General features: G+C 36.7%; 1 protein-coding gene across 1 annotated transcript in view; it reads right to left on the bottom strand.

Moving 5' to 3' along the window:
• Positions 1–7361: 7361 nt before the first annotated feature.
• Positions 7362–21232, bottom strand: part of LOC146454163 (uncharacterized) — a 98591-nt gene continuing 84720 nt past the window's right edge. The window contains exons 4-13 of the mRNA XM_085095750.1: positions 15546–15663; positions 15137–15259; positions 14879–15001; positions 14622–14744; positions 14367–14489; positions 13492–13614; positions 11810–11932; positions 10492–10611; positions 10012–10146; positions 7362–8077 (exon numbers count right to left, since the gene is read on the bottom strand). Coding sequence (XP_084951876.1) covers positions 7719–8077; positions 10012–10146; positions 10492–10611; positions 11810–11932; positions 13492–13614; positions 14367–14489; positions 14622–14744; positions 14879–15001; positions 15137–15259; positions 15546–15663 — 1470 coding nt within the window. The 3' untranslated portion in view covers positions 7362–7718. The remainder of the gene's footprint in view (positions 8078–10011; positions 10147–10491; positions 10612–11809; positions 11933–13491; positions 13615–14366; positions 14490–14621; positions 14745–14878; positions 15002–15136; positions 15260–15545; positions 15664–21232) is intronic.

Genomic DNA, 21232 nt, shown 5'->3' with positions numbered 1-21232 from the left:
TTTAGTTTTAATTTAATTTATTCTATTTCACACCTTTACGTTACGTATAAATTATCTTTTCTGTTGCAATCTTTACTTGAAAATGGTGCCAGGATGACACCGAAACGTCGTTCCGTTTTTTCGCTCATTTTTATAGTTAATTGTATTTCTAAATTTAATCTTATTAGTATCTTGATGGTATTTCGTATTTATTTGCTTCTAAATCTTTTATTTGTACATAGTTTTCTATCTATATTATTATCAGTATTAGTGTAATGAATATGTATACTATAGTTTCAGTACATTGTTGTGCTCAGGGCTCCCAGGGTTTGGAGCTAACATCATTGTTATTGAAACGACAGACGCCATTAGCGAACTCCAATGGGCGATCCGAATCTTTGACAAAATGACTGTCTTATATTTAGGGCGGTACTCTTGGTAAAGTCTAGTTAACATTATGTAAATACCTGTTGGTTTGGAGAAGGGAGGGAGGGGTGGACTCCAGTATATAACTGACGGGGGTGATCATCGGAAATTTTAAAAAGAACTCTAAAAGGTACCGTACCAGCATTTCTTTTTGTGGACGTTGTCCGATTCATTTTACCCCTAAATGGTACCAAATCAGTTGACGGACATTTACGCTCTCTAATTTTTTTGGCTCAATATCTTAGAAAGCACCACCATATCTCTGTCGGAAGATATTTTAGATTTTCGCACCCTAAGGAGTACCAAACCACGAATTTTAACCCCTTAAAGGAAAGACGATCACCCCGTCACTTTAATATGAGCCCCAACCCACCCCTCACAGGGATTGAAATAGTTTTTTTTTTTTTTTTTTTTTTTTTTTTAAATGGAGTTTAAAAGGAAAGATCCATCTTGATATTGCATTTTAATTATTTTATATATTTATTTATTTATTTATTTCTTTATTTATTTGTGTATGTATTATTTATTTATTTATTTATTTATTTATTTACTTTACAATAGAAGATGAGCATTTTCCAATCAGTAAAGAGTCGTTTAATCTTCAGTTTCTGTCGCCATGTCCCATGGGTTTTATTTCTTCTTGCGGCAGGACTTTTTTTAAAGGTTTAGAGAGATGTATAATTACGTTTATGGCAAACGACAAAACTGACCACGTGACCATGTTTACCCTATTTTGTCGCTCGCTGTTTTAGTTTAATTTTTCAGTTAAATTGGGTAGTTTTGAGTTAGCACCAATAGTTAAAAATATTTTGCACTATTCCCATACGTGCAACAGGTTTTTTCAATAAAACAAAAACGTAAACCTCAAGTTTGCCACAAAGGCGATTCTAAATCTCTGTATATAATAACGACCTTCTTTCTGATTTTTTTTTAGGTAAAGTTTCCCACACTATCCCAATCAAAAGCCCAGTATAGTGCAATCCCATATTAAACACTTAAACTCCAAAAGTGATCAGCGTATAATTTCTCCTTACCATATCACTGTGTGATCAAACAGCAAGGCCATGAGAATAAAGGAAATAACCACCAAAGATAAAATGTTCTCAATTCTCCTACCAGGTGCCACAAGAAATAAGGACAGAGGAGTAAGGAGAATGTACATGTTAATATTTCTACTTAAAAGAGTAACGGGGTGTTCATGCGAGCGGGCGTCAGGTTAAAGGAAAGAAAACGAAAGGAAGGAAGGATAGAAAGAAAAGTAGGAAGAATGAACGAAAGAACGAAACAAAGAAAGAAAAAGACGGTCCTTTTTTTTTATGTACTCATTTCATTTCATCCGATCTTGGATACCAACTGAGTACTGTTTCTAGCAGCATGAAAGGGCTCGGTGCGAGGTTGGAAAACAATGTATGGGACGAAATGGTTTTTAAAAATCATTGTTTCACGTGACAAAATTCTCCAAAATAAATGGAAAACTTCGCATCGTTGTCCAGGGTCCTCTCTATACCGTCAATTTGAATATTGCAATGACCCAGGGAACTAGGTTGGTGCACGAGGTCTTTGTGGGATTGCAGCGTCCTTTCCGCCTTGACCAAGTCGTGTTATTCAGTTCTTTTCCCCATAAAGGACAATTTAATTCATAGCTTGGGTTTTCATATTCCGAGTAACCTACTCCTAGCTGGATTGCCAACAGCGTCTAAAGAACCTCCCCTGTCCTCCGTTGTAACCCAACCCGCGGTGGTCTGACGGATTTGTTAGCACTTGCCAGGTGCTGCCAGGAAGTGTAAGGGAAGGGAGGTCCAAATTCTCATTTATTTTTGGCTGAAGGCCAAACTTGTACTAACTCGTACCTATTCTGTATCTTATTACAACGAGAGAAACATGACTAGTACCTTTTGTACTCTAGCTAATCTCTGCTCGTTCTCTCTTTCAATTTGCATAGTTCAGTAAAGTCCCTTTCGCGTGAGTAATCTGGAGGAAAAAAGTGCGACCACCCGAAGTCTAAGTCCTCGTTTCTGAGCTTGCTCAGATCAGTAAATCATTTTATCATCTTCAACTTTTTAGAGCCCCAAATTCAAACTGTGTGTACTAGCTATACCGTGTTCTTGTTATTCAATTGACAAACTACATCTGCTTCTTATGTTTAGTTTTATTTTTACCTATTCGATGTTAAGTTCATAATCAACAGATAACCATACAACATTGTTATTATACACCTTTTGCTGTTTATTTACGCAAAATATACATTCATTTACGTCAACAGTTGAAACTATACGACAAATATACGTTCATTAGCACTTCCATGAACTTCATTAACGCGAGTGAACTTTCAATAACGCTACTTGCGAATATTTTTTTCTTCCTATTGTTTATTCGAAAAATACTATCGTTTGTCAGTTCATGTTAATGATTGACCATTTCGAATAAACGATTGTATGAAGGTGCAATCGATTGTGCGTCTCTATGCAAATTCCATTATTGTATGTCTTTAATACGCAGTTGATTGTCATACTGTGCAATTGATTTGCTATTGGTATTAATGATTGTCCAAAGGTGCAATTGTTCATCCGTTGATGCTATTGGATGTTAATACATATGCAAGTAGCGTTATTGAAAGTTCGTTCGCGTTAATGAAGTTCATGGAAGTGCTAATGAACGTATGTTTGCCGTATAGTTTCAACTGTTGGCGTAAATGAATGTATATTTTGCGTAAATGAACAGCAAAAGGTGTAGTAATACAACTTGTTACGATGATGGCTTTGTTAGTGATAATCTGATACTCTTTAGTGAAAGTATCTTACAAAATGCTGCCTTCTGAAGTACCAGGCAACTAATAAAATCATTATCATTATCATCATCATCTTATTTATAATTAGGTAAATAACATACTACAAAAACGCGAAAGGGAAGAAAAAAACTAGTGGTTACTTGATTACATGGCATGGGATCTTTACAGTCAACATTTTCCTACTTGAAATAATTATTTGTGTGTCTTATAACATTCTTAATAATTTTGGAATAGTATAAAAGAGATGCAATTTACAGCATAACTGAAGGCAATTTTCAAGACCTCGCAAATTCAGTAACATTAAATTACTTTTCTCCTGGTTAAATACATTCATTTCTTTTTTTTCTTTTTTACATTACAGTGTTTTCTAATACATTGCAATTACAAAAAGAAGTTGTATAGAATACAAGCTTTATACTAGTTTTTTACGCGCTACGATATCTCAAAAAATTAAGCAAAAAATTACGTCGATAACAAACAATGGAATAATCAAGAACAAGAAGACAGTCACAAACCATTAGAACAACCTGTCCTAGGTGAATTCTAAACTATGTTTAGCACTTATTTTAAATGCTTTTTCTTTTAGAATACCAAGCCTAATTTATATTTTTAAGTAAGAGATAAATACCGAGAACGTCGGTATTAATCCATATACATACGGCCCGAGGGATGTATATGGATTAATACCGACGTTCGAGGTATTTATCTGACTTATTTCATGAAATTATTCATGAAGGCGATCCTTTGTTCAAGGGGACAAACGCCGACTAATTAGTACCGTCACACTTAGGTGAGAAACGGAGAACAATAGAAGCAACCTGATGTGTGCGTTTCTCGCAGTACTGCTAATGTAAATGAGGGATTTATCTGTATAAATCCCTCGTTTCAGTTAGTTTAATATTCATGAAGTATGTAAGTTAAATAAAGGATGTTGAATAACAAAAGAAAATGTATGATTCATGAAATAATATACAGAAGTTACCCTTGGAAGTCTAGTTTCCCCATGGGTGTATTTGACACAACAAACAAAAACAACAACAATATTTAATTATTTGCCAAATAAATCCTTAATCCCCTGGCTCCGCAGGTAGCAGTGCTAATCAAGGTGGGCCAGGATAATCAGTAAAATAAAAAGAAAGTACACACAGTAAAAACTACAGATAAGTAGATAGGTAGGTAAATACGAAAACAGATTAAGTCTACAGAAATAACTATGTAATTAATTCAAGTTGGCAACGCATTATGTTGTGAAAGGTGAATAAAAGAGGCAAAGTGAATACCAGAAGTATTTTCTAACTTTTGAGATCATCGATTCTAAAACTTCGTAAGAGTCTTCAGATTCTTATGTATTAAACAAGATCCTACGAATTTTCCTTATAAAGATGAGTTTTGGTGACGTTCGGAGCTTAGTTGGTATCTCATTCCACAGTTTTGCACCAATTCTTGAAACGATTTTCGTTCAATTTCAAGTTTTGATTTTTTAGTATAAACGTTGTTGGAGGCTGAAGATCGCCGTGAACAGTGAATAGAAAATAGAGTGTAAGTGAATAGAAAATAGAGCAGTTTTCAAATGAGTGTCGCAAAACCAAATCCAAAGTAATAACTTTGGTCAATCACAACACACGTAAACGACACAATGAACTAATCAGATCTCAAAGCAAATACATGAAACTGGCGTAAAGTGTGGGAAAACGGGTACGAGCCAGACACGATTTGTTTTAGTTTTGCTTCTCATTGGCTAAAAAAGTGGCGCAGGTTTTGCTAACCAAACACAGAGTGTAATACACCTTTTGCCCTTCATTATCAGGAAATAAATTTTCATTAGCGCGAAAACATTGGTTAATAAAATTAATGTATAATCAGTTTAACTAGGAAATGAAACATTTCAATTTGTGGCAGAGTCATTAAGGAGTTTTGCATCGAAAAGAAGATTCATTAAGCCCAATCAGAATAGCGTTTTATCGAAAACAACATTCTTTAGTGCGAATGAAGATTAATTAACCTAGGGTTAACGTTCCATTGCGCGAATAAAATTTCAACTACAAAAAATTTTTAGTTACGTGGTTTCTGACTAATTTCGCAATGGATTTATATGCATGCTTAAATTTAAAAACGATGCTGTACATGTGCACACTGGTTTTGCAGTAATGGAGCATAGAATTCGTCGAAACCGTATCCCAATTGAGCATCGTGAAAGGATAGTTAGGGCGTTTGAAGATCCCCGCGAGAAGAGGAGAAACGCAAACACGATAATTGCCAGAAAATGTGCAGCGTGGTTTAGGTTTATGCAGACTTACATATACCACGATGTTTGAATGGGGAGTTGATTGAAGGATAGAGCTAAGACTTGCTTGATTGTTACGCTGACTGTATCTCTGTGGTAATGATTTTTTTCCTCGTTAAAGAATATTATGAAGCGTCTAATGTTTGTTCATTCCCTTAAAAGTTTGTTAATTCCATTAAATTGAACTGATGTTCGCATTAATGAACGTTCTTCTCTATGTAAAACGCCTTATTGACGACACCGAAAATGAAAACGTTTGTCTATTTTCATACAATGATTATACATTCGCTTTAATGATTTAATTTTTAACACTAATGACAATGTATTTCCTGATAATGAAGGGGGAAAGGTGTAAAGGAAAACCGAAGAAAACGTGTAATTGCACTTGACACTCGATTAAAAATAACCGTTCTATGATACTTTGCAATAAAGAGAGATTTATATACCAAAAGTGTTGATGAGTGTCTCTAACCTCTAATAAACTCGGTCGGAAGTGAATGCAGCTTTCAAAACGTTAGGCTAAACCATTTGAAGTTTTTGCATTTTCGTTTCCAAAATAAGCTAGCAATCAGTTGATTTCTTTCTCTCTTTGGGGAGCACGATCATGGCGCAGTGTTGAGAGCGACACGCTTCTCCCAATTAATAAATAATCAAAACCAATAAAGAAAGGCTAAAATGTAAAAAAGAAAATAAATTTAAGGACGAGACACTTTTTTCATTAAATATAACAAATCCAAATTTCGAAAAACTTGACTGTCAAAATCGTGTTGCCATGGAAACATCAAATAGAGCTTCTAAACTTCCGAGATTATATGGGCACAATTTACCTCATTAACTAAACAAAGGAGTAAAAATGTGAGACTGAGGTCGTGATTGGTTTTCTCACTAGAGACTAGAGACTGACATTGTGCATGAATCAAGGCACTTTAGTGAATTTCTTGATCAGTTTAAAAATTGGTAGGCCTCAGACTCAGTATTGTGTATCATTGAGTGGCCTGTACTAAATAAAAAAAAAACAATGTTGTTAAGTTAAGGGTTAAAATGTACAAGAATTATTGCTCTATAATGAAAAGACTGTAGTCTTTACAATTCTTACTGGACCGAAACTAACAGCGTTATTTGAAGACTTGCTGTTCGATTTTTAGTTATTCTCTGGATCATAAGAATGGAAAATCAGGCAGACATTGCAGGACTGGCCTATATCGAATGAGATCAAAATAAGCCATTTATTGTTCCCATTACGGAAGTGAAAGCAAAAATTGGTTCTCTTCGTCTTACTTTCCTTAAAAACGAGCTCCAATGAAAACACAAACAGATTAGTAGGTAAAACTGGTCTGTCAAGTTTTTAAATTTGAGAGAGGAGCCTCATGCATGATTTATGATGCCATGACTTGTAATTATCCTGCTTTGGTAATCGGCTCAGTTCAGTATCTCAATTGACATTAAACATTACATCTCACGGGACTCTGAATGCGATGTGGGATCTATCCTTGACAGATGTTTAATGATTTTCACAATGACATTTTTTTTGTACATTTTACTTAGTGACAACATTGTTAAATTCTTATATTTTAATTTCAGCTAGTTCTTTACCTTAATTTATTCAAATTTATACGCCTCCAAAAGGCTCTTATATTTTTTTTTCTTTTTTTTTCCGTGACATACCTGTAAACTAGCTTTTCTTAGCTAGGCATACTGACCACATTAAACATATTGATTGATTGATTGATTGATTGATTGATTGATTGATTGATTGATTGATTGAAGAGGATAGTTTAATATTTTGATCAAGATATACTTTAGGAAAGAAATGGGTGTTAATACTAAATTTTCTACTGACTAGCTTTGATTTCTGAAATTCGAATTTGGTATTTGAGTGCTACTTCGCTCTGTGAAAGGTCCTGAGTAGAGTACCTTGTTTAACACAAGGAAGGCAGTCGTGTAGCACTCTTTCAAGCTGGTTATTATGAGCCGGCAGCGATCTCTCATCCAACGTTTCTTTAGACTGGTCTTCACTAGAGCCAGAGACGTCAGAGTGCTTACGACCTTATAACAACCAAAAAAAAAAAAAGAAAAGAAAAACTAAACGAGTGGAAAGCGGAGTCCTTAACTGGACGACGACAGATTCGAAGTGTTAAGAATCAGAAGGTTCCCATTTTCTTTCAATTGTGCTTATCTTTTCGTCTGGTATGATCTAGTGAAAACCAAGGGACGGATCGCTTTATTACCGTTTATAATCAATTAATAGTCAGTACCACAGTAGCGCACACTACCAGATACACCACGAAGGTAATAAACATAAAATGAAGTACAGTTCCTAACTCTGATAGTAGTGGTCCGTAAACAAGCGCAACTGGAAGACCGGCGAAAGCAAACCTTTCTATAACTTTTGCCATCCCTAACATTGGGATGACTGCCTTGCAACCAGCCAGGATTACGACTGTCACAACGTTTTGTGGGTGGACATGAAGAAGCCATTCTTGTTCCTGCTTCGCCTTCAAATCGGTACCAACCAGGAACAAGCCCACTGTCACTCTGCCCGCTACCTTTGTACGTTATCTTTCTGTCAGCATTGCTAAGACTTGCGTAGTTTTGGCACTCTATGGGACAGTAAATAGATGATGTCAAGTGACGCACAATTGAGAGAGAGAGAGAGAGAGAGAGAGAGAGAGAGAGAGAGAGAGAGAGAGAGAGAGAGAGAGAGAGAGAGAGAGAGAGAGAGAGAATAACTTACTGACGGACTGACTGACTGACTTACTGACTGACCGAATGACTGCCTGACTGACTGAATGACTAAATGACTGAATGACTAAATGAACAAATTGCTGACTGACTGACTGACTGACTGACTGAATGAATGAATGAATGAATGAATGAATGAAACAAACGAACAAACGAACGGACGAACAAGCGTGCGAGCGAACGAACGAATAGATGGAGGGGCGGACGGATGGATGGATGGCTGGATGTAAACCAGAGGAATGCAGTTTTGTTTTCTAAGCTTGTGCGACATTATAGCAAGACGAAGAGAAAATTAACAAGTAATTTCCTTGATAAGTATATATAATGCTTATCGATTGTGCGTGCGAACGAACGAATGGACGGACGGGCGTACGTATGGATTGGTGTATGGATGGATGGATGTAAAGGAGAGGAATGCAATTTTCTTCTAAGCTTGCGGGGCATTATAGCAAGACAATGAAGAAATAAATAACCGATTTCCATGATAAGTATATATAATGCTTTTTTTCTTTTACAGAAAGAGTCAGATTTCTTTAATTTTAAGTGGTAATGGCACTCCTATAAGGGGTACTCCTTATCCCTCATAAAGAAGGCAGTAGGGGGGTGGACACGTGGGGGCTCGCGTGATTGTGGTGGCCGTTGTGTATGCCATAGTCACGGCCCTGGAGGGGAGGGGTATTTCCCTACAAAAATAACAGCGGTACTATTCGTACCTTGTAACGGGTAAATTTGTACCTCGTAGGGTGCTAAAATCTAAAAGAAGCGCTATTTGAGTAGTTGTGGTACCTTTTTAAGTGCCTCTAAGGTTAGATGCTCAAATAATATAAAGATTCATGACAACATTTTAAAAAAATCCTTAGGAGAAGAGGTTGTGTGAAACAGTCAGCTTTGTCAATATTGAAATTACCAACGCTAATTGATTGTTGTCTTATAATTGGTACCTCTTTGGTGGGGGGGGGGGGGGGGAGGGGTGGGGGGTGAGAATGAATGTTGACCATACCCACAAAAGTATATTCTGGTACCTTAAAGGGATTTTTTTGAAGTTTTCTGACGAGCTCTGTCATCACTTTTATAGGGGAATAACCCTTCCCCCCCCACCTCCTTCCGGAGGCATGGCTGCCACCACGTTGACTTAAATTGTGTTCATTCCTTATTAAAATATCAGACTTAATTAACGTGCTAACAAAGCCTGACAAGACCTTTCAATAGCTTTAGGATTAAAAACCATACCGAACTGAACTGAACGCTTCTAAGCTGGTTAACAATAAGGCCCTACTGACTGGCTACAATAGAGTGAGGCCGAGCCAAGGAAAAAATTCCGGGTCAAGGGGAAACAAACTCGCTGTTTCCATGGAAACAGTCATTAAGCGATTTCTTAGATCTCTCAACTCATTAATATGCAAGGAATGATAAACACTTGTCATCCTTTCCTGGGCAGGAAATCGAGCTATGGTTAGTTTAGTTCCTCAAATGCTTCTTCTTAAAATTTGGTTTGTAAACTATTTCCAACCATTGTCAAGCAGAGATGATGAGAATAATGAACATCAGTTAGGGGATATTTAACAATTATTAATCAACTTTACTTGACTAAAAAAAAATAAAAATAATAATAATAATAATAATAATAATAATAATAATAATAATAATAATAAAAATAATAATAATAATAATAATAATGAAAGTACTGGCTCTTTATGGGATATACAGAACCTATTTTCAAGTAACTGTTGACTATTACTAGTTCCGTAATAATGTCCACATTATATGATGTAAAGGATTTGTACAGTCTAACCTTCAGGCCTGCAGCTATTCTTTCCATCCCCCACGTATCCGGGATTACAAGAACAGTTGTATGATCCAACAGTGTTTGTACAGTTAGCAAGGCTTGGGAGGCAGTCATGAAATCCTTCAGCGCACTCATCGATATCTAAGAAAATCAACAGAGAGTCACTGATCACATTATTGCTTGTGTTAATTTACACCGATGGTTTCTTTGATTTTCCAACGGTGGTCACTGCAAAGAAAATAAAAACTTGTTTCCTAGATCAAGTTAAACTTAGATTTCAATAGTAAGGTCCCCGTGTTACACCGTCAGGTAGAAAATAGTTACGTAGACATAAAATCTATCTACATGAATGTATATCTTTCTCTTGTCCACGTGTCAGGTGTTTTAATTGGAGAGTTTTGTGTAAGTCCCTAGATGAGCTTATTTAGCTCTTGGGGCAAACATGTATATTTTAATATTTTAAATTAAAAACATAAAAAAAACTACCTTCACAAGTATTTCCAAAATGTCGATATCCAACCGGACAGATGCATTCGTATGATCCTTCAGTGTTAGTGCAAGTGACATTCAACGGACAGGAAGAGCTCGCCGAGCATTCATCTATATCTGGAGGAGAAAGATTGAGAACCACATACAGCAATTTAATTATTATTCACTTTTGGAAGATATGGCTCCAATGATGCACTGTAACGGTCCATCTAAACGGTTATCCTGTAGTTTTAAGGTACTTATTTAGACCTAGCCACTTTCTCATGACAACTAGCTAAGTACAGTGTCACCTATTTTTTAGTGTCACGGCGAATAGCTAAAAGACGAATTTGTTTCAATGGGATCGTTAAAATTATGGTTGGGTTTTGTTAACAGTCAGCCTACTAGTTCACAGAAACTACTGTTAATTATGTTTGGCTGTGGATGGCTAGAACGCAAGTGGATTGCAACTTGAAAAAATAGGTTTGTTCTTCCTTAGAGAAAAACCTTAATATTTTCGTTCCGGTGTTTTAAGCGCGATTACACGTTACAAATAAGATTCTTTGTCAAATATTTGAACAGTTTTGACCAAAATACAGCAAGATACCGGAGACAGTGCCCCCTTAGTCCAAACATCTTAGTGGGTGTTTACGTGTGAAAACTCGCACCAGTGCGAGTTTGATACCGTTATGACATAGTGATTTCATACTGTTTACATGAAAGCTAGGACACTTCCTGTCGTCCGACGCGATTCTGGCGCCATTATTATTGGATTGGATACCAAAGACTGCGCATGCACTACCTGTTCCAGACTCCCAGGAGAGTGATTTCATGCTAGAGCGAACAGCCGCACCGCGTTTACATGACAGCGGAATGAGTTTTCATACCGGAAAGAAAATCTCGCTCCGGCACAATTACCTGGGTGAACTCGAACCGGTATGACTCGCTCCGAGACATTTTGTGTTGATATCATGTAAACAAATACAGATTTACAAGAATGAACTGGAGTAAACTCGAACGGGAATGAAAGTCGCGCCGGTATCATGTAAACACCCCCTTAGTTGAATCAATCGTTTTCCTCAAAAATCGACCACGCCTTGAGCTCCCTTTGCGTACGCTAAATGCAGGCACTGTACTGTTTTGTATAGCCACGCGTTGAGGTGCCAGCGTGCTTGGTAACAGACACGTGCTCGTCGTTACGGTAATAAAGATCGGTATTAATATTCTTGTATTTAAAACTACGAAGTATGGTTCTCAAGCTTGCAAAAGCGTGATTAGTAGGGAAATTACTTTCAGACGGTAATGCAAGCTAAAGATAACGAAAAGTTATCCATACCTTGACACGAATATGCATCTCCGGTAAATCCAAGTTTGCAACTGCATTTGTGCGATCCTATGGTGTTTTCACAAGTGGCATTCGTGTGGCAAGGGCTCGGATTCATGTTACATTCATCGACATCTGAAGAGATAAGATTACGATGTACTTAGCTTAAATATCAATACTATATTCTCGATAGGTCCCGTATTTTCCTATTATTATTATTATTATTATTATTATTATTATTATTATTATTATTATTATTATTTTTATTATTATGGCAGTAAAAACTTCTGGATACCCAGACATCGTAAACAATGATTGGGCGGCCAGCCGTAGCCAATCAATACAACGACCAAAGTCCTTACAATTAAAATCCCAACTCTTAATCATAAAGATCCTAGATTATTATTATTATTATTATTATTATTATTATTATTATTATTATTATTATTATTATTATTATTATTATTATTATTGTTGTTGTTGTGATTATTATTATTATTATTATTATTATTATGTTCTTTTTTTTGTTTCTTCGGTTTCTTCAATACAATGCAATACAGACTTTAACGACACTCCCTGAAGAGGGCTTCTCAGTGACAACAGGTCTAATAGGCATGATGTAGCTTAATAAAGTAACTTTAAAAATGCGAGAATTTTCATCGTGTACTTATCATCTATTTCATACCATTGGGTGGTTGACAGGTTCACAGAGTATTAGTAAGAATAAACTTAGTGCCAACTTTGTGACGCAGTTTTCCCGCCAAAAATGACAACTCATTCGGGTCATATCATAGAAATTTTCACAAGTTTTTTTTCTCGAATAGATTAACTTGTACTTTAAATTAGTGCGTAGCAAATTTATCTTCAACTTTTCAAGAAAGTGGTTTAAAAAAGTCCCTTGATCCTTTCTGTCGCAATCCAGGGTACGACAGAATATATACCAGACTTTCCAAACACATTGAGCGCTTAATGTGTTCTCTTAAAAAAAAAAATGTACAATTCCAACATACAAAGAAAAACTGGCTGTCATAACGAGGTGACCATAACATGGGTGCCTACTCTAGGTTTTGAAACTTTCAAATAAATGCTAATTGTTGGTGAAAATTTTGTTCTGGAAAAGACAATGAAAGACATACTGTGCGGAGGTTTATGCACAAATTACTCATTGCTTTATGGCGCTTGTGATTGGCTCAAAGCCCCAATCTCCTCTTTTGAGCTTTGTGCTTTGGAGAAAGTTGCTTTGGCAAAAAATTTCCTTTCCCTGCTGTTTTCACACAGACACTGGCTAAATTATTGGAAGTAGTCATGAAAACTCAAGGTGAAAGATTATTTTCGCTGATTGTATTGCCGAGCAGTTACATATTTGTACATAATTCTTGTTTCTGCAACTCAGTGGAAATTGTTTACTTTTGTTGTGCAAGGTCTGGCGAATTAGTTGCGGAAGAGGGAATGGCTTGTTAAATCAGTCGTCGCTTCCAAGTCGCTGCAGAGTCGAACTTTAATAAAGTAGTAAGGTTTGGCAAATGAGCGACGTGGCGTCTTGGACTGGCCTTAAAATTTCGCTTATATTGAGAGATATAGGTACTTTTTTTACAAAATGAGAGTTTTTGAAACTTAAAGTCAAGATGTCAACCTTTCAATCACCATAGATGGTTATCATAGTAATCTGCCAAGGTGCCAGACTTTAAACACACCTGTACAATTACGTCCATCCCCGGTAAATCCTGCTTTACATGTACAGTTATGCGATCCCTCAGTGTTCGTGCACTCAGCATTACCATGGCAACTGTGATTTCCTGTTTTGCACTCGTTAACATCTAGATAGAGAAAACCAAAAGATAAATTTACTTTTAAATCAGGGAAATTGATAGTGATTATATTGCTATATTGATACCGTGATAGCGTTATACGGCAAAATAATAGTGAGACTGTTATATCTTAACAATGGCATGAGTTCCATTCAATACACAACGTCTTTCCAGTTATGTAACGGAAAAAAGTAATTGCAAGTATGTCAAATTAAGACGCACTAAATGACTCGTTAGAATCTACAAACTCAATTCCCTTTTATCATGGAAAAGACGACGAGGGCCAAATAACGTTGAGGGTTGTCCAAAATAACACGATCCGTACGGTTTGACAAACTGTTACGGTCTGAAAACACATCATAAAGGCACTTTTCGGTCCGTATATGGTCCGTAAATTACATGTTTTTAAGGATACTTAGAATACTTCCACTTCTTATCTGAAGGGAGGGGCCTATACGGTTTGATGATCCGCACGGTTTGTACGGATCGAAAAGACACTTTTCGGTCCAGACACGGTCCAAAAATTGCATCTCACTTAGGACATGCAGAAAATTTTCACGTGTCCAGCAGTGTTCATACAAATTGCATTTCCGTTGCAGTTGTGGATGCCTTTGTTGCATTCATCAATATCTAGGTTATTCGAGTACAATAAAGGAGACTAAAATGATCAGGCAAGAATAAAACTGAACTGGCTTTAGAAAAGAAACAAAAATAACCTAAACATAAAAGTACATCTCGGAAAACATGACAACAAATTATACCTGAACATAGGTGACCATCCCCACTGTAACCCACGTTACAAGTACAGTTAAAGTGTCCAGCAGTGTTCATACAGGTTGCATTTTCGTTGCAGTTGTGGATGCCGTTGCTGCATTCATCGATATCTAGGTTATTCCATCACAATAAAGGAGATGTAAAATGATCAGGCTAAAATAAAACTGAACTGGCTTTAAGAAAGAAACAAAAATAACCTAAACACAAACGTACATCTCGGAAAATACGACAACAAATTATACCTGAACATAGCTGACCATCCCCACTGTAACCCGCGTTACAAGTACAGTTAAAGTGTCCAGCAGTGTTCATACAGGTTGCATTTTCGTTGCAGTCGTGGATGCCATTGCTGCATTCATCGATATCTAGATTATTTGAGCATAATAGAGAAGACGTAAAATGATCATGCAAGGATGAAACTGAACTGGCTTTATGAAAAGAAAAAGAAAATGACCTTAACACCAACGAACATCTTGGAAAACAAGATAACAAATGATACCTGAACATAAGTGACCATCCCCACTGTAACCCGAGTTACAAGTACAGTTAAAGTGTCCAGCAGTGTTCATACAGGTTGCGTTTTCGTTGCAGTCATGGATGCCGTTGCTGCATTCATCGATATCTAGATTATTCGAGCATAATAAAGGAGACGTAAAATGATCAGGCAAGAATGAAACTGAACTTGCTTTATGAAGCGAACGGGAAAATGACTTAAACAAAAATCGTACATCTTGGAGAACAAGACCACAAATTGTACCTGAACATAAGTGACCATCCCAACTGTAACCCGAGTTACAAGTACACTTAAAGTGTCCAGCAGTGTTCATACAGGTTGCATTTCCGTCGCAGTTGTGGATGCCGTTGTTGCATTCATCTATATCTAGAGAATTGGAGAATTATCTTAGATGAGTACACTGATAAGGCAAGGATGAAATTATAGGCAAATTATAGCTGAGTAAATGGGCTGAATATGTGATAGTTAGTGTCCAGACCCCCAAGCGGGTGTAATTTTCGCCATAGGCCCTTGTGGCCAGAGAATAAAATGAGAACGCACATGGTCAACATGTTTGTGTGTTCAGAGGTATATTTTACCGTTTCTTGGAACAAAACCAGCCCTCCAAGACTCTGTCGAGGACGAGAGTTACAAATAAACTTATAGTATTTACCTTTTTCACAATTTTCTCCTGTAAATCCGGATGCACATACACAGAGGTACTTTTTGTTAGTGTAGCCAAACAGGCACTTGGCGTTGTTGATGCAAGGTTTGATGATCGAGCAAAGATTCTAATGGGAAAAATAAACACATTTGTAATACACCACTTCTATCCCCTCAAGCTAGGTCACAATATCAAATTTAAACTGACGAACGAGGCACATAGTACTCAGCTGGTTAAAATTTCTTGATAAAAGGAAGTCCGCGTAAAAAAAATATTTTGTTGAAAGCTACTATAAATATAAATGCGGGGAAAAAGTGAAACGTGAAAGCAAACAAGCGTCAATCACATGACTAACCAAGAAAGGCGCCAAAAAAGCTTATATATTGAAATTATTCAGGCAAAGCTAAGTAATTTCAAGATTTAATTTCAATACAACAAAAGGGGTACGATGTCCCTGCCATTTTATGTTCTTTATTTTGTGTAGTGTTTTGGATCTTTTAGTATTTCAGTAAAGAAATAACTTTTTTTTTTTTCATAAGATAACTTGAAAACTGGAGGTGAAGAATATAAGCTGAAGCCTTATATCTCAACACGGCGCTGTAGCAGGCCCTTGGATGGTTTTTAAACAATTGACTGCTCAAAAATTAAGTATTCATTTTGATTTGAATGTTAGTACTGGGGTGCTTTCCATTTGTCAAAACTGGCCAGCCAGACTGGCTCGTCTGATTCATAAATGGAGTCTATCATTGTTTGAACGGCTTATTTCTTGAATTATTCAAAATGGCACCTACTGAGATCTAGTGTGTCATTTTGAACCAATTAAAAAGTGTAGCGGAACTGTTGTTCGAATTAGAGCGTTCCGTTTGCAAAATAAATGAACTGGCTGGACAGTTCTGATTAATGAAAAACACCCTTAGTATCGACGCTTTTTTTATACCTAAGTCCGCTAAATCAGTGATTTTCCCTACAAGTTGAATCGCTTTGCTTTTGAGCAAAGTTCACTTCTTACATGACCTAACCCGTTAGTTGAACATGTCTGGTCCCAGGAAGTTTTTGTCCTTGGATAGGGATTATGATTTGTTAAACCTGCTGCAATTAGTCAATCAAAAGTTCAGTTTAGTCCAGTTAGAATTATCACACTATTTTTAGTGATGTTAAAAATCCCGTTATTTTCAAACGCATAACTACTTATTCATTTTTTTCAGATCAACAATTCATACCTCAGTGGCTCCATAAGTCCAGTCAGGCCTCCTTATAACGTCTTCCGGATGCTGGAAGTGTTCCGAATTACTCAACTCACAAATTATTTCGTTATCAATTGGTGGTCCAATGTTGACTGAAACGCAGTCACTCTCCATAAGGCAGTGATGTTCACATAATCGGAACTTGTTTTCAATGGTCAGATTCAAAATTATGTGACCTCCCAGGTAAAAGCCATGCTGAGGTGGCAGAAATTTGATAGTTCGACAGCTCCCTACGAAAAAAATAAAGTTCTTAGTCATAAACATCGTTATAATTAATGATGTAATAGTAGGTGGCTGTTTTAAGCCTACCTCAGATTGAACAGTTGATTTGGTTTGATTGTAAATCTGAAACTTGATTAAATAAAATAAAATGAAAAATCAAGGATGAATAAAAAATTCTTTCAAAGGTAGAAAGAAAGAAAGATCGAAGGGATTTCTAACTTAAAGCTAAGGCTTTGTGATTGGCCTTTTTCGTTATGTGGTGTGATGTTCGCGTGATTAGGATCAGGGTCCAAACAAAATCTCTCGTTATATTTTACGACAGCACGAATTCATATTTATTACAATGCATGTAGCTATTAAAAGCCATCACACTTTCTACAGGCATCGTTAAGGTTTTTCAGGCTTTCTCTTCGCAGCTGCTCAGTTAAAAGTTGCTTAAATAACTGCAAATGTCTTTCTTCTATTTAATCTTTCACCCGCAGTTCAGACACATATTTCATATAGTCATAGTCATAGTAATATTTTTGTCTACCGAAGTCGCAAGGAGAAAAGTGAACATGAAATTTAACTTACTACGGATTTACTCATAGTTCCTTGAATGCGAAAACTATAAACCATATTCATCGATTTCTTCACCCTCAATTTGTTCCTAACCAGAGATAAGACATTTTCTATCCCAGGTCTTTATTTTTTAATCCTTGATATGTTGTCTACTTGTTTAATATTCGGCTAGAGTACGCAACATCGAAAAAACTGCTACTCTTTTAAAATTGGCGCTAAAGAACACGCGCTCTTTAGTTAATTTAGTTGTTTAAGTCATTCCGCACATCTCGTATTTCGCATAATTATGCCATTCCGCACTTCATGTCACACGCCAGTCCACAAACTCATTCGCTTTTATCCCCATCGGTTGGTGAACCAGCAGTATGTAAGACAGAAAAATCGTCATGATTAAAGATTTTATCTAAAAAAACGAGTGACAATGGGGATCGAAAGTTTAAGTGCCAGGATAAAACAAGTCAGATTAACATTCAGACTTGGTCACACACGAAATCTTAAATTTTTAACTCTGCCTAATCTAAAATTCTCGCTCAAAAATCCATTTGACTTTTTGCATGTTCAGACAGTGATAGCTTAGCGGAATTTTTTCCCAATGAATTGCATTAAAAGAGAAAGAGAATAATATTTAGCTTCCATAATCAGTAACGATTCTATGAACGTTGTGTATGCACTGATAGTTTAACGGCCAGGCAAGTTAACGGAACGTTCGAGAAGCAGGCGTCTGTAGGTCTCACGTCTTAGACGATGACATAAAAACAGCCAATCACGGTTTGAATTAGCAACAACTTAAAACTCGTTTTCTTACCTTGCTGGGCATCAGTTTTGTATTGTAACCAAGCTCCCCAAAGAGAACAGAGGAATAGGAAATCAAATATGGAGAGGTAACAACCTGCCATACTTGAATAGAAAAAAAAAATAGAATAAATTAAATGAGAAATTTAAAAGCACCAACAAGAAACCGATAAAGATATATGCTGTATTCATCATTCCAGCTATGAAAAACTCTTTGAGTTCCTACAGAAAGAATCCTTGGAGGTACCTTTTCCGTCCCCACAGAAAATTTATTTCCAGTGAAGTTTCGTTTTCACGTGAAAGAGAAATGAACTAATATTTAAGTATGCTAGCGCTTCTTCGACAAATTATCCACAAAAATTTGTTTACATTTGTCTGTAAAGCGAACCAGCCGTGAACTGCTACTAAAAATAGTTCGCGGGAAAAAAATACAGGGAAATGTATTGAAAGTTCAAAACACGACTGGACGTTTTCTGGCACAGCTACATTTCTCCAATTTTTTTTTCTGAAAATTCTTTTCTTAGTGTCAAAAGTTTCCAATTTATGAATTTTTCAGAAGCGATGTTTTATGAAAATTATTTCACATCGGATTTCCAAAAAAAAAAAACTGGTATTTCAAGCCTGATTGCCTACTCGTCAAAATGGCGTCGAAAACCGTGATCAGGCCCCAGTTGTTCAAAGGCTGGATAACTTTATCCGCTGGATAAGGCTCTCTTCAACGTCTAAAATATATTTCACATTAAACGTTGTCCAAGGTTTTCTTACACTCCCAAACTTAACTGTGGTTAGAGTGTGTATATTCGCTTGTTCAAGAGGAAATACTGAAATCTTTGCACAGATTGAAACTGTCGGATATTGACTTATCCACTGGATAAAGTTATCCGGGCTTTGAACAACTCGGGCCAGGCCTATTTGTTAAGGCTAGTCACAGGTTTCACGGGTGTCTCCACGGAAATCTTGCGTACCCGCGCTTCTTTCGATTAAACCACGGAAAACTATAAAGCTTATTAAACGAAAATTGTAAAAATCTCAAGGTTTTTAATTTTTTGGGTAAATACGCGCTCAGAGGCCTGCAAACTCAACATGAGCGACACGTCAAGGAAATAGTCTTTTGAATTTTGTAAAAGCCCGACACACTTAAAGGCATTAATATCTGATTAACATTTTGGCCAAATTACGTTTATTTAAAGATGCGGAATTCGCGTAAAAGCAAAAGTCGTGTTTTCGGCTTTGAAACATCGCACGACATTAAAATTATTGTCAACGCGCTCATGCCGCCGGCCAATCAAACACAAAGAATCATTCCCGGCGGAGTTGTATTACAAAACAATAATTTAAACTCACGCAAAAGCATTCAGCGTTTAAAGCGATATCGTAACGGCAAAAGTTAAGCCTGGTGCGATAACGCCACCAGCTAAATCAATGCATCCATCGGTTCTGCAAACTGAAATTTGCTGCCAATTTTTGAGCCAGTCAAAAACAGCGAAAGTGGCTAGATCTTCGCCGACATCTTCGAATTCGGACTCCGAAGGAGAAGCGCTGGTGTTTGAATCTCCACTATCTGGTAGTTCGTCAATGAATTCCTCAGCTGCCGAGGCAGTTATTTTTCATTCTACTCACCCCGAAATCTTTCGACGAGGATGGTTTTGAAACAACATTGAACTGGTTGTAACACGAACCTTTACCGCTCGCTACCAGCTGAAGTTTAATTTGTTTTCGATGAACGGTTAGACTTTGACCTTGTTCGTCTTCTTTAGCCCCGGTTTTTTCTTAATTTTCACGAAAGGCGACTTTTCTTGCTTCGCTCTCTTTAAATCCAAAATGGAACACTGTCTCACTGTAAAATTCAGTATAAAACGTCCTGACATGCGATGAACACGATGTAAGCAAATTTGCCGGCAATTCGAGATCGCGGGTAAACTTTGCCGCGCAAAACGTCAACACAGCCACGTATAAAATTGGATTAGGACATCCTCACTCGTTCATCCCAATTCCTACAAAACTTTATTTCCAGATAGCTCCCGTTTTTTTAAGATTTCAAACTACCGTTTTCATTTAACCCTGCATCTTTTTCTTGTTTCTTGTTTGGTAAATAACACACTCACCGCGGAAATCACTTTTTAAACACGGTTAATTCATACGGCCTCGAAATAACGATCGAAAGGTAACCCAACATATGTTTTCCAGCATAGGGTTACCGTATACCTTGAGAGGTGTTTCGCGTCCAGGCGGCGATGTAGCGCGTCCGGCTTAAACTATAGATACCTAAACCCCTAAATCAAATTAAAGCTTATAGAGCTGGCTATAACACTATACCAAAAATATTGAAATAAAATGAATTGCCGAATTTTTCACGACCTCTAAATGCAACCCTCCGAATCACCTTTTGAAAGCTACAAGTCAAAGTGAATTTTGTTTATCGCTAATTTATTTGCTCCTCAGTTTTCGGACCCAAAGGGCTAAAACAAAAGTGTCTGCGTTTTGCCATATTTAATTGCAGGGAAAAGTTACAGAACATTTTTGAAATAGGATTTTAAAAAAAATGTGGAGCGATCGTACAAAAATCGCTTTCGGACAACAAAAATATTTCGAAAGAAAAATTCGCAGAAACGTATTTGTTTTTTATATGTTAAACTAGCTACTGTCTAAATTTGAAGGCAAACGAACAAATTCCCGTTGAGTTTTAGCTCTTTAAAGTATCCCCTTCGAGTGAAATAAATTGATTCAAGAAAATAGCGCTAAAAACTCGACAATTTATTTTATTTCAAAATTCTTGGTATAGTGTAATAGCCACCTCTATAAGCTTTAATTTGATATAGGGCTTGTGTATCTACAGTTTAAACCGGACGCGCTACATAGCTTGGGCGCAAGACACCT

This window comes from Pavona decussata, unplaced genomic scaffold, assembly GCF_977016875.1.
Source record: "Pavona decussata unplaced genomic scaffold, jaPavDecu1.1 SCAFFOLD_313, whole genome shotgun sequence".
Classification (NCBI taxonomy): domain Eukaryota; kingdom Metazoa; phylum Cnidaria; class Anthozoa; order Scleractinia; family Agariciidae; genus Pavona; species Pavona decussata.
This window is presented reverse-complemented; position numbering and strand designations above follow the sequence as displayed.